Consider the following 12,889-nt stretch of genomic DNA (forward strand, 5'->3'; position numbering starts at 1 on the left):
TATATAGCACTGGCCATATTCTTTAGAATCGGACTCGTTATTCCAATCGACGTCACAAGCACAACTATCTTTTGCGCGCCCTATCAAGCACCCCACAGCAACTATGCACGACGACCGCACCGCTGAGCTCGAGAAAGGCAGTCCAACCTCTTCAAGTCCATCGAGTCCAGCGGAGCCCAAGCCTCAAGCATCTGGCCCACCAGCAGCACCCGAAGGAGGCACAAAAGCCTACCTATCGCTACTCGGAGGCTCCTTGGGTCTTTTCATCTCATTTGGATGGGTCAATTGCATTGCTCTGTTCCAAGCTGAATATCAGACCAACCAGTTGAAGACCTATAGCAGCTCGGAGGTGTCCTGGATCAATTCGTCCGAATGTGAGAGCCTTCTTCCACAACCGGCCGTGAAATAACAAGCTCATTTCAATCTAGTTTTCTTCATGCTGTTCATGTCACCGTTGTCTGGATATCTATTTGACAACTATGGACCACGATTGCCGATCTGTATCGGTGGATTGATGCATGTGTTTGGCCTCATGATGACCAGCGTGTCAAGCAAATACTACCAATTCTACTTGGCACAGTCGGTTTGCTCAGGAATCGGCACATCGCTCATTTTCACTCCGGCAATGACTTCGGTTTGTGTGATCACTCTTGGAACTTATCGCGCATTTTCTGAGAAGCTTCACAGCCTATGACTTACTTCAGAAGGCGCCGCGCTTTGGCAGGAGGATTGACCGTTGCAGGCTCGAGTCTGGGTGGTGTAATCTTTCCCCTCATGGTCAACAGCCTCCTTTCAGAGGTCGGCTTTGCATGGACGATGCGAATCTGCGCTTTCTTGATCCTTGGGCTCTGGGCTATTGCCATGCTCACCATCTCCTCCAACTTGCCTCACACTCGCAAGGAGTTCAACCTTGCGAACTACCTTCGGCCTTTCACGGAATTCAACCTCTTGATCTTGTTGACGTTCTGCTTTTTCCTTTACTGTGAGCCGCCTATCATTATGTTTCATCGCAACACAGCTAACCAGGGTTTAGGGGGATTGTTTGTCCCTTTCGACTACCTTGTCCTGTCTGCTATGCATAACGGAATGTCAATGACTATGGCCTACAATCTGATTCCCATCATGAACGGAGCGAGCTTTTTTGGACGTACGATTCCCAATGGCCTTGCCGACAAGTACGGCCGTTTCAATGTGCTTATCATCATGCTCCTTTTCACTGGTGTCATCACTCTGGCCTTGTGGTTGCCTGGTCGTAGTAATGCGGCTAACATTGTCTTCGCTGCTTTGTTTGGTATTGGATCTGGCACCACCATTGGCTTGACACCGCCCCTTGTGATGACTCTCTACCCACCTCAGGAGATCGGGTTTCGAATCGGGTTGGCTCTTGCTATCGCAGGCATTGGTACCCTTACGAGCCCTCCGATTGCTGGTGCAATTGCAGAGACAGATGGAGGCTCTTTCCTCTTTGCGGCCTTGTTCAGTGGCGTGAACTTCATGGTCGCGACAATCTTTTTGGTGTGGCTGAGGGGTAGAGTTTCTGGTTGGAATCCCCTCACAAAAGCTTGATGCCTAGGCAAGGGCACTGAGCGCAGCAGCCTGCTGCAATTACAACGTCTGGTGAAGAAGAGGAGACTGGCGTGGAGGCGGAGAAACATACATCGGCACACGTGTGACATGAACACGATCTTGCGGATTCTCTCAAGTTATCAATAAGAATAAGATAGTGAATAGTTACCTAACTATGATTAACTAGTTAGTTAGTTAAAGGGGTCGAAATTATATAATCATATTCCGCACCGAGGGGAGTGGAATGAGAAACTCTGGGAGTTGAAAACCTCCTTTGTCTGTCGACATTTTCTACCGACTCGGCCGACCGGGTGTCCCGCTCGCTTTGGAATTACATTACGTTAGCTGCTGACAACGCTTCCATAGAATTATAGGCACTTATCTGTATCCTTGTTTCTAGCGGTAGGACTAGTCGTCTCGACATGCTTGCTTTGCTGCATGGGTCCACAAGGGTAGCGGTTGCTATATTCGGCTGCGAATTATGTATTTATACGTAGTTTCCTGGAAAACTCAGCAGTATCAGTGATATCACTTAGACCTTAAAATAAACCACTATTATTATGGTGACCAATCAACCTAGGGGATTAGCTTACTGCCGCTAGAACGGGCGCCGTTGGATCCCGCTTTTGCTGACAATAGCTCGCGTCGCGGATCCATTCTGCGTTTCCATACGCTATTCGTTGCAATGAGGAAGCACATGCATGGTCCCATTACCAAAACCATGTTGTATTTCGTGAGCTGCTGATGGTTCCCCGCTGTGAGGCTAAAGGCCTTGGTGTAACGATGTCGAAGGATGCGTTATGAAACATATATCTCTTGGCTGTTGCACAAGCCGTGAGGCACAATGTCCACATCACGACAATTTCGCCTCAGTGATGGCTATTGCAAACGAAACCTCAGCCACGTCCAGCCGTCGCCGACGACCAACCTTGGCGTGTGAGCCTTGTCGACGAAAAAAGATTAGGTTGCTCATCCCAGGTTTCCAAGCATACCAGGCGATCGAAGTGTCAATGCTGACTAAAAGATAGGTGCAACCGCGAAGTCCCCTGCAACCAATGCGTCCGCTCCAAGTCCGAGTACTGCGTCTACATACAGATCGACGACGACGAATGCTCTGTGCAACGTCATTTGAAGCGCAAACGGACCAATTCTGAACATGTCCACCAATTCTCAAGGCGAGAGAAGGAGGACTCGCATACCTACTGTGAAGATGTGCCGTCATCCGAAGGCGTGAGCCCAGTCTTTCGAACCGGCTTTGAACCCCCAAGACCCGACTCAGTAGTATCAACACCTACCGAGATCACGCATAAGGGTATTTGCTCAAATGGCAGCTCATCAAGTGAGGACGGCTCAGGAGTTCTTCCGATCCGCGGCATATTTTTGGATTCTCGCTTCTTTGGACCAAGCCACTGGATAAACAGCGCTGTTCACGTAAGCGAAAGCCGTGCCCAAGAGTCAACGCACACATTACTGACCCATGGTGTGGAACAGTTTCGTAAAGTTCATACATTACAACGTGCTGTCGAGAAAGAGCCCGGAGGAAATCTGTACAGGCAATGCAGGGAACTGGCGGAAACAAGACGATCACAAAATTCGATCCCGCAACTGCTGGTCACCAACCTGAAAGATCTGATTCCTCCTCAAGCCATCACCGATCAACTTATTGAAGCATATTTGCGGACGTTCGAGTCAGTGTTACGCGTGTTACACGTTCCATTGTTTCTTCACGATTGCCAAGGTTTCTGGGAGAGACCACTGGCCTCCTCGGAGGACTTCCAGCTTCAATTACTCCTAGTGATATCGATTGGGGCGTTATTCTCGCCGAAGCTGAGAGACAGCTGTAACGACTCGAGTCTGGCAGTACTGAACGAGCAGGTGGATGTTGAAAAGGCAGCACCACAGTTTGACTCACGCAACTACATCCCAACTACCTCTCCTGGTTCGCGGGTACCGCACGTGGCTTTGTCGGACGGCAGCGCCATTTCCGATGGATTCGGGAAAGGCTTCACCATGGTCGCGTTTCTGCAGAAAGAAGCAGTAGCAGCCGGAGACCAATTTCAGGTGCCCATCGCACTGGCCAGTTTTGAAGAAGCAGCACGCCAGCACAGTATTCCTTTAAAGAGCCTTTGTTTGATGAATGAGACTCATGCGTTCCGAATTTGGGATGCTTGTCTTGTCCTGGTGCGGCCTGATGGATTTTCAGCGTGGCGCTCAGATAGTCTGGACAAGGTGCACAATGCATCACAAGTGTTGCTTCAAGCAACAGGTCATACCTCGCCTTTGTAAGCAAACCCTTTCGAGACAGAGACGATCGAACATAGAACAGAATGGAAAGAATTAACCTCAATTAATCACGATCTTCATTTCGCAACGTAAATCGTCCTGTGAACTTGCTCTATCAAATAGTTGGAACCAAAAAGGCCGAAAAGTCCAGGTAGTTGCAGTCCTGACTTCAGTCAGTAGTGCTATGTAAGAGGCGCATATTTCGTAATTTGTACTCACCATTGCGCCAAAATCCAGGCCGTCAAGAAGTCCATTATCGATCACGTCTTGCGACACTTCTCGGGGAGTGTTGGCGGCCCTGTAGGACTGTAGTATATCGTAACACTCCTTCAGGCTGTCTTTTGCAGTGTTCAGCACAGCAGACAAAATGGGTTGGCCGCGTTCCATGGCGTATATCTGGGAAAGAATGCCAGCAAGAAAGATGTAGCGTTTCAACGTAGGATGGCCCAACTTTACGATCTGCAGTAGTTGTTCGTTGATGTGTTCCAAAAGTCGAATGATGGGCGCTCGCTGGCCGCGCGCCAGTTCAGCGAGAGGATCAAGGACCAATGTGTGGTTGAGACCAATCGAAGCAGATGACGGACCGGAACCCGTTTCCTCCAGCTGAGACACAACCTCCAAGCCCAAGACTGAAATTACGTCCAGGCTCAAAGGTCCGCGAAATGACCCTGTGCTCATCACCATCAACTTGGACAGATCGTCAAGAGAGTCTGCAGGTAGCCGAAGTCGCTCGGCATAAGTGGCGATAATCATTGCAGACTCCTGACAAACCCTCCGGGAAAAATAGAAGCGGGGATCCTTTTGCGCTTGTAGCATGAAAGGCCGATGCAGAACCAGAATATACCGACGAATCTGCATATCAAGGAAAGCGTGATGCATGCCTAGGAATTGCGACCAATGCGACCGACAATAGCTTGCAAGAGTACGGCAAACTGTCTGAAGTTTCGTAGCTAGCTCAATGGCCATTTCGTATGAGTGCTCTAATCGCTCGTTTTGGACCGCCCTGACAACTTCAAGTCGTAACGGCAGGGACTGACGCATGAGAATTTGTATCGACGATTCCGTATAGCTTGTCAACGGTTGTGGAGATGGAGACTGTTTGCTGGCTGAATCTAAATCAGCATCGCTGACATTAAGAGGCATATGATCGTCAAAGTCGTTTGAAGAAAGAAGCAAAGGGATGGAACAGTCCATGGAACCATGGATTACGAGCTCTAGGACTGTTGTCCAAAGCCTCCTTCGTATCTCGGCTTGAAAAGGAGACAGAGAAAACAGTTGTGGATCTCGGTGCAGGCCCATAGCCATAGCCACCCGAAGTAGACCACTTTCCGACAGCCACGGTGAACCGCCGACTAATGTTATCTGCCGCGAAACCAAAAGAAGACAGAAAATTTGAATTCCATCAAGATTGTTGGTACTTTTCTCTGACGGTCCAACCATCCAGTATTGAGCAGCTTGTATCCAAGTACGCCGCGCGCGCTGTAGAACTTTGTCGTCGTCATTGCTGAAGACGCTTCCAATGGCCAACACCAAACCCAACTTGATTGCAAAGTTTGTAACTACAGGCTGCGGCTGGCTGAAGTATTGCTCGTATTCTGCCCAGAATGTGGGAATGTGAAAACAACGATAGATCAACTCGAAAGTCCGCATGTAGTGATTCACTAGTCGGTCACAGATGGAACGAGCCGGCATTGTACTCAGAAGTTGAGGAACGGGGTCATCCATCTGCGGTGCCTGCTCATTTTTCATCGTGAGTCGCAAGTTGCGTATCTCATTCACCGAATCGGCCAGCTCGGCCTTAGTATCCACGAAGGACAATTCAACGTCCCTGTCTCCAAAATGGCTGACTCTGAACTATTGACACGTCAGCCAATGTTCAATCAGTCAAGGTGTTCATTAGAAAGGAGCTTCAACGATACCTTCTCAGCAGTGTGCAGCCAGTGGCTTGAAGGAAACAATTTTACCTTCTTCTGGTTGTGACGAAGTCGAGGGATGACAGATGAAATTGTTAGAGACTTATCGCCCGTGACAGCTGAAGGCGCAGGACGAGCTTGGGAGAGCTCAGCAAGCCGCTGCTCGACGTGTTGGAGGCGATCAGACAATGCCAGCAGCGTGAGATGATTGTTGCTGCTGCTGCTGAGGCTGTGCTGCGGGGGATCGACTTCTGGTACAACCGAGTGCTCAAGCTGCTGTACACGTCGCTCTACGCTCCGAATTCGCTCCGATTCATTTGTTGTTCGTTGCCTTTTTGCAGGGTGATCGATGTTGTTGTTTGGGGCAATGCTGAGCGAGCGAGGAACTTGTTGTTGGACAGTATTGCCCTCGCTTCCACGGCCTTCCAGGGCGAGACTAGGTTGCTGCTGACCTCCTTGATATATGCACGTCACCGAGTTTCTGGAGACTTGACAGGCTGAACATGGCGATTTGAGATCGCAACGTACTTTTCGGCGGCGGCACGGGTCGCAGGATTGCGCAGGTCGGCGGCTCCGACGAGCGGGTGAAGATGCTGACCGGGTACTGCCAAAGCTCTGGTCCTCAGCCATCTTGACGACAGTCCAAATTGCAGGTATTGAATGCGCGGTCAACGGACATCAATGATGTTGGAAAGGTCGGAGGGAAAGCGCGGGGTCGGCAAGCGTGCTGAAGTGAGGTGCTGTTCCATCTTGCTCTCGGACTCGGGCCCGGGTCCGGACTCGGGGCTCGGACATAAAGCCCACTCTAAACGTTCGCCACCCACCGACCAGTTCAACCTCCTCAATACAGGTATTTTCATACAGCCCTTAACAGCTAGGCTACGAATCCCTTGCCGAGATTCGATGACACAATATCGTCGCTTTCGATCGTCGAACATAGCCTTCGCTCCTAGGCGTCAATGCATCGTCTCCGTTCGATTTCCAAGTTGTGCTGGTCCGTTGCAGGAATTTAGAAACGAGTGAAACGCGGATATATGAACAATAAAGAGTTGCAAGGCATGGATCAGTTTGGCATCTAACAGTCAAGCTAATGTTCTAAAGTTTCAGCTAACGTAATTCTCATGTCGACTGTCGTTCATCGATACTAATTTCCTTCGCGTGCTTTGTGGAGGGCAACCAAAACACCAGTCTTGTTACTTGGTCCAATCCGCATAATAGCATGATATGGATTCGCATCTCTGGAATCGATTCGCTCGTAGCGCATTACCAAACGAGCCAACATGTATGCAGCCTCCGTCATGACCATCATCTGTGCTGGGCACCTTCTAGGACCACCGCTGAAAGGCACGAACTCCCAGAAGGGCTTCAGCTCAAGGAAGCGCTCAGGACGAAAATCGTCTGCGTCTTCACCCCAGTATTCCCGATTGCGCTGCTGTACTGTCTTGGTGACTTGGACCATGTCACCTTTGCGGACGAAGATGGGGTACTGGCCGTCTTTGCCTCCGCCACGTGGGAGGGTCGTGTCGTTCATGCAGATACGGACTTGGGTGACGTTGTTTGGGTTTAGTCGCAGAGTCTCATCAAGACAAGCATTGAGAATCTTCAAGCCTCTGAGAGTGGAGAAGCTGAGTTGACCAACCGCTTCGTCACCGCCTTGAACTGATGTCAGTACCTCCTCACGACATCTTGCCCACGCATCCGGGTGACGAGCCAAGTGCCAGAGGGCATTACTGATGAAGATCGAAGTTGTGTCGTTGTTCGGGACCAGCAGCAGGGCCAATTGAGACCGCAGGTCTTCGTAGTCGGAGTCGTGTGATGCCATGTACCATAGAAGGTCTTCCCGCTCAGGGCCTACTTTCTCTCCAGCAGCGATGCGTGCCTTGCGGGTTTCGATTTCTTTGTAAGTCGCTGTGATATGTGTGTCGACAAAGGCATGAACCTCGTATACTGCCTTGAGCCACCAGTCCCAGTTGAACCACTTGATCATGCGAACGACCTGCATACGCTGGCGACTGCCACGAAGAACATCCAGCATGGCCCATGTGATTTTGGCCTTGGCTGGATGATTGAGGGCCCCCATAGGCTCGCCAAGGATGAAATCAGTGGTCAAATCCAGGAACTATGTTCGTATGAGCATTGTAATGAAACGTTCAAATTGCTTTTTTTCGCAAGCGCGACTTACCCATCGCTGGAGCAGGGGCTGGATGTTGAATGTCTCTCCATCCGGCGGCAGTAGAGACAATAACGAGTCCACATACGGCCTGATCCGATCAGTGTTCGTATAAACATCGCGATTGAAGAACGGCTTGATGAGGAAACGGCTGAACACCCAGTCGTCCCCGTCAACGGTGTTGACACCTTTGTCTGCGAACGGGTGGAAAGCTTGCGTACTGCGTCGGAGAGGACTGATGCCAAAATCCTTCCAGTTGATCGCTGTCATAGCCTTAAGGCTATCCGTCTCGGTGGTGTAAATTTGGCGTTTTCCGAGAAAACGGATCTTGAATGTGCTCGGTTGGCCTTCATGCATAGCTGCCAGCCATGGGATAAAAGTGTCTCCACGGAGGGCCTTCATTTGGCTCAAGGCGAGATCGAGGCCGAAAATGCGATCCCATTGAGGATAGGATGGGATAACGCCGCAGCCATGGGCTTTGCGTCCTTGGTATTCTTTGAATCGCCCCCACAGTATATTGAGGAATATGGCCAGTAACCCAGAGGCGACGGCCAGAGACCAAAGGTTGTCGACGATTATCATCGTGTGGGCAGGTTTGTTAATGATAAAAACTGTCGCCAGCAACTTGTGAGGAATGAATTCCACATCTTTGATGCGATGAAACCGAGACGCATTTAAAGCATAGAGGCGCAAAAGACCTCGTTAGAAGACTCGGAGGTCTCTTTCGATGAAGTGAGTGCAGCTCCGTGAGGTACTCATGGTCAAATATTATCCCCGATGCTCCACTCTCGAATCTCGGACTTAAATTCGGGACCTTAACGCAACCATAGCTGAATGTAATATCTATCGGGTTGCTCGGATAAATAACTGTATCTATGTAGTATTTATGATATACTAACAGGATGGGTGGATTTAAATTTATTCATCTGTTCCACCTTCCATTTATCAATTGGTGACATATGAACCTGGTCCGACCGCACGACAAACGACGAAGTTCGACCCTTCTAGGCGCATCGACGAAACCGTGAGAAACAAGACTGCCAGTTACGGCTCTAACCAAATGAAGCGGGCCATGGACGATTTATGGTTGCCCTCTGATCTGAGGACCGGGCTCCACTAGACATGAGTCGGGGGGTAGGCCCAGATTCGTTTTTTGGTTTCCGCTATACACATACCGATGATCTTGTTGAGTGTTGAGTGTCGAGTGTCGAGGGTCTTCGCCAGGCTTGGTTCGGGGCTTCCACTGATTCATTGGTCAAGGAGTCTGGGGGCTGTAGATCAGAATTTGATAAAGATATGAAAGCCTGGATGTTGGGTATCCTGGCTTGTATGAAATGTTTCGTATTTTCTCAAGCCAAGTTGTGTATCTCTGAATTATGTGCATGACCAGTGAGGAGACCTAGACAGCCACGAGTATTGAATAGAAAGGTCAATACAAGCAGGTTCCGGGATCTTCTGTTCTCACTATTACCAAGAATCTGCGACCATATAATATGACGGAGGTATCCTAATCGGCGCTCTTGCGAACATACTGTATGTGCATAGTAGACTTGGAACGTCACTTGTACGTATCGTCGTCGATAAACTGGAAGAAGCAGTCAGCTCAGTTTCAATTGTCAATACATAGTAGACCGCACCAGTGGCACTAACCAAACGTAGACCTGTTTGCTTTTTGTGTTGATCCTCAAGTTGCTTCAACTCTTCTTCCATTTGAGTCAGCACGTGTGGGTTCCTCAAATTCCCGGCCGTAATGGCATACTTGCTACAGACCTGCAACAATCTTTGGGCTCTCTACTACTAGATGTGCTGTGCTCCGCATATCATGCAATTCAAGCAGCCCGCTGCACTTGCCAGTTTCGCTGGAGCAGCATGACTATAGCCCGCTGCATGGCCAGTATAACGGGAAAGTAGGAGCCCCAAGCTGAGTTACAGTTGATTGCTGCCTGGAGTGATCGTCGTGGCTGTGTTCAGGAGGACTAAACATAACCAATGAACAGTGCCATGATACTGTTGGTGTGGATCCTAGTTGGGTGAGTCTGTGTGACCTTGGGTGAGTGTGGGTAACCACTCACCCTGTCTATACTGCACTCACCTAAGTTCACCCAGGGTCGGGCGACTAAAAGCAGCGTCGCGCGACGGCTGCAGCCACCGACCTTTTGACCGCGTTGAAGCCACACGCCGGCCGGTTAGTAGTTGGGTGGGTGACCACCAGCGAATCCCGGCTGTTGTATGTTTTTGATGCATCTATTTTTGCTTCGTTGTATGCCATTGCTGCCTTGTCCTCACGCTCTTCACCCTGTTCACCTGAAGCTCGCCTGAACAAAACATCAGTAATGCGCACTCCAGTTCTGTGACGCAAGCTCATCTAGTGATCATTGGAGGTCATCGCCTACCGAGTTTCGCCCTTATTATCGTGGCCCTTTAAATATGATCAACTCCCCCGAACGATCCTGCATAGAGGAGACAGCAGGCGGCCGACAGCCTTCCCAAAATCAACTCGAATTTTATTCTTTCCTGACCAAAAACTTGTCGCCACTTGGTCTACGCTTTAGAGCCGTAAGCGAAAATGCCATCTACTCCGCCATCATGCTGAAATTGTAGCCTTTTATCAACTCCTGGGCGATCTGGATCTTCGCACCTTTTACATTGCTGCAGGTTGCTCTATAGAAGTTTTAACCCTTAAAACACCTGGCTGAAATTCCCTGGTCCGTCATCGTACGTCTTAAGACCCACCAGGCCTCCGACTCTAACAGTGAGCTAGGGGACTGCCGAGCATCATGCACTTCACGCTATGTCAACCTAGCTGGACTAAACGAACGATTTGCCCGCTGACGAATTGCGCGCTTCAGGGCGGCTCTCATGCCGTAGGGACTTCTTTCTATAGTGCCTGGTCGTTTCGAATTTGCCTGCTGCAGTGATCTCGGAAGTTGTATGTCGCTGGCTGGCATGCAATGCGTGCCCTGTTTGATTTTTCTACCGCGACACACGCTTACGACCATCGTACTCCCTATCATCCTGGGATGCAAACGAGGAACGATGGGCTGGAGAGTATCGTATTCGGCTTCTTTCTCGCCCGCTAGGCGATCCTAACCCTGTTTCATGTGGTTAGTCCTGCGCCATCCGCAACAGTCGCCGGAGGATAGCCGTCCTACGGACAAATCCGATGGACTGAAATTGATATATTAATTGACCCAAGTGCCAAGTCTGTTCTGTCGTGTGACTCCACTTCCTGTCGCATTCCCCTTTTCATGTTCTGCCTGTATGGCCTTTTTTAGACTCCGCAGTGATTTCCTACCGTCCAACCTAGGTCATAGGTTGAACCGGCCTCTAGCCCGTGACAATATGTGTGAGGCCGCCCGCCTAACACATTATTAGACAAGTCAGGGCTAATTATAACAGTTCTAATAGTAAAGGAAGGGAAAAGGAGTGATGCTTAGTATTATATAATAGTGCTTAAGTATATAAGATAAATGTACGGTAGCATTTCATGAAAATACTAAGCATAGAGAAGGGAAGGAAAAGTATGTACTCTGATACAGATGTGAAGATGGATAAAAATGTCGGCACCGCGCAGCAGTCCAAACATATAAAACGCCTAGAAAGAGTAAGCAGTCTGCGAAGCAGAAGGCTTGCAATGAGGTGGTGACGGTCGAATCGTCACATATGATGTTAATTCTAACTAATTACATCAAGGTGGTGTGCTGGTAAGAAGTTGGGGTGTGTCTCTATTAGGACCCTTTAGGAAGTTCTTCCTCCTTTTATAGTATCGTATCTAGAAAAGACTGGGCCCATTCCCTTTATATGTTTGAAAACCCAATTCAGGTCAACTAAGGTAATGGGAGTTCGACTACTATTAGTACTAAGCCATATACTAGGGTCTAGTACAGTGGCTCTGTCTTCTCTGTCTTGGTTGATATGCTCCGTTATGCGGTCATACTGTATGTAGTCTTGGAAGGTCTGTGGATCGAAAGGATCAAAAACTTTATTTGTGCTGTTGGTTCTTCGAAACGGGACACAAATTCATAGTAAATACTTTCTTGAGCCAGAATCCTCGATCCTTCACAGCAACATTGACCATGGTTAAAGAAAATCCCGGAATTGCTCCAATAAATCGCGTTTTCAATGTCAGCGTCATCGATCAGGCATGCCCAGAGTTCTCGCCGTCGGCGACCCTACCATGTATTAGCAAAATGTAACAAGTCTGGAAACCATGTCTACCTGGAGATTCTTGCTCAGTTCCACCTAGTTCAGAGTGAAGAATTGGCAGAAACTATCGATGGGAATGCCCTGCTGATCCGACTGCTCCTGCGGGACATCCTCCTCGCTCGTCTGGATTTGTCGGCCCTGACGCTGAAGCTGGGAGGCGCTTAAACACAGTTAAGTTTCCACCGCGGGGCGCGAAAAAAGCCAGGACGTGAACAGTTCAAGTGGAGCTTCTTCCTTCCTCTCGAAGCTATAAAGCTTCGACATCCGAATTATCAGCTGCCTCTGGTTCATGGAAGCACAGAGTATCCTTGCATGCTGTGGGCCCACGAATGAAAAGAGAAGAAGCGGAAATTTCTGCTCGTTTGGGAATGCTGGACTTTTCCGGGAAGTTTCCTCAAGCTCTTCCTCCTCCATATCAAACAGACTCTTCATCTCCTCCTCATTCTCTGCTTTTGGTTGTTTGGCACGGCTATTAATAACAGTAAGGATTACGGCGAGCTCCCCGTATAGAATGGAGTTGTCTCTAGCATTCATTGGCTGGGAAGCTGCCACGGCAATATGGGGAAGTGGTGAGGTATTTTGCTTCTCAGGTTCAAGGAAAAAGCAGATGTCCCAGCGGCCACCACTAGGTGGGCACCATCCCACTCTTGGGCAGCAACGCAAGAAAGGATTAGGCAGCCTAGAAGTTGCAATGCATCAATTGTTGAACCGTTAGAAACCAATCATCACGGAGCAAATCAAAATGCATCGT

General features: G+C 49.3%; 4 protein-coding genes across 4 annotated transcripts; 2 read left to right on the top strand and 2 right to left on the bottom strand.

Moving 5' to 3' along the window:
- Nucleotides 1–103: 103 nt before the first annotated feature.
- Nucleotides 104–1,566, top strand: Aud_002726 (MCT family MFS transporter; the record flags this gene model as incomplete). The annotated part of the gene is made up of 4 exons (XM_043287687.1): nucleotides 104–374; nucleotides 429–634; nucleotides 688–982; nucleotides 1,034–1,566. 4 exons carry the CDS (start codon nucleotides 104–106, stop codon nucleotides 1,564–1,566), a joined length of 1,305 nt encoding a protein of 434 aa, XP_043143622.1.
- Nucleotides 1,567–2,410: 844 nt separating this feature from the next.
- Nucleotides 2,411–3,852, top strand: Aud_002727 (uncharacterized protein; the record flags this gene model as incomplete). Its single annotated transcript, XM_043287688.1, has 2 exons — nucleotides 2,411–2,502; nucleotides 2,595–3,852. The coding sequence occupies 2 exons, from the start codon at nucleotides 2,411–2,413 to the stop codon at nucleotides 3,850–3,852; spliced, it is 1,350 nt and encodes a 449-aa protein (XP_043143623.1).
- A 112-nt stretch (nucleotides 3,853–3,964) lies between these two features.
- Aud_002728 (uncharacterized protein) lies at nucleotides 3,965–6,392 on the bottom strand (the record flags this gene model as incomplete). The annotated part of the gene is made up of 3 exons (XM_043287689.1): nucleotides 3,965–4,012; nucleotides 4,069–5,703; nucleotides 5,814–6,392. The coding sequence occupies 3 exons, from the start codon at nucleotides 6,390–6,392 to the stop codon at nucleotides 3,965–3,967; spliced, it is 2,262 nt and encodes a 753-aa protein (XP_043143624.1).
- Nucleotides 6,393–6,906: 514 nt separating this feature from the next.
- Nucleotides 6,907–8,514, bottom strand: Aud_002729 (uncharacterized protein; the record flags this gene model as incomplete). The annotated part of the gene is made up of 2 exons (XM_043287690.1): nucleotides 6,907–7,881; nucleotides 7,945–8,514. The coding sequence occupies 2 exons, from the start codon at nucleotides 8,512–8,514 to the stop codon at nucleotides 6,907–6,909; spliced, it is 1,545 nt and encodes a 514-aa protein (XP_043143625.1).
- Nucleotides 8,515–12,889: the final 4,375 nt, after the last annotated feature.

This window comes from Aspergillus udagawae (assembly GCF_001078395.1).
Source record: "Aspergillus udagawae IFM 46973 DNA, scaffold_2, whole genome shotgun sequence".
Classification (NCBI taxonomy): Eukaryota; Fungi; Ascomycota; class Eurotiomycetes; order Eurotiales; family Aspergillaceae; genus Aspergillus; species Aspergillus udagawae.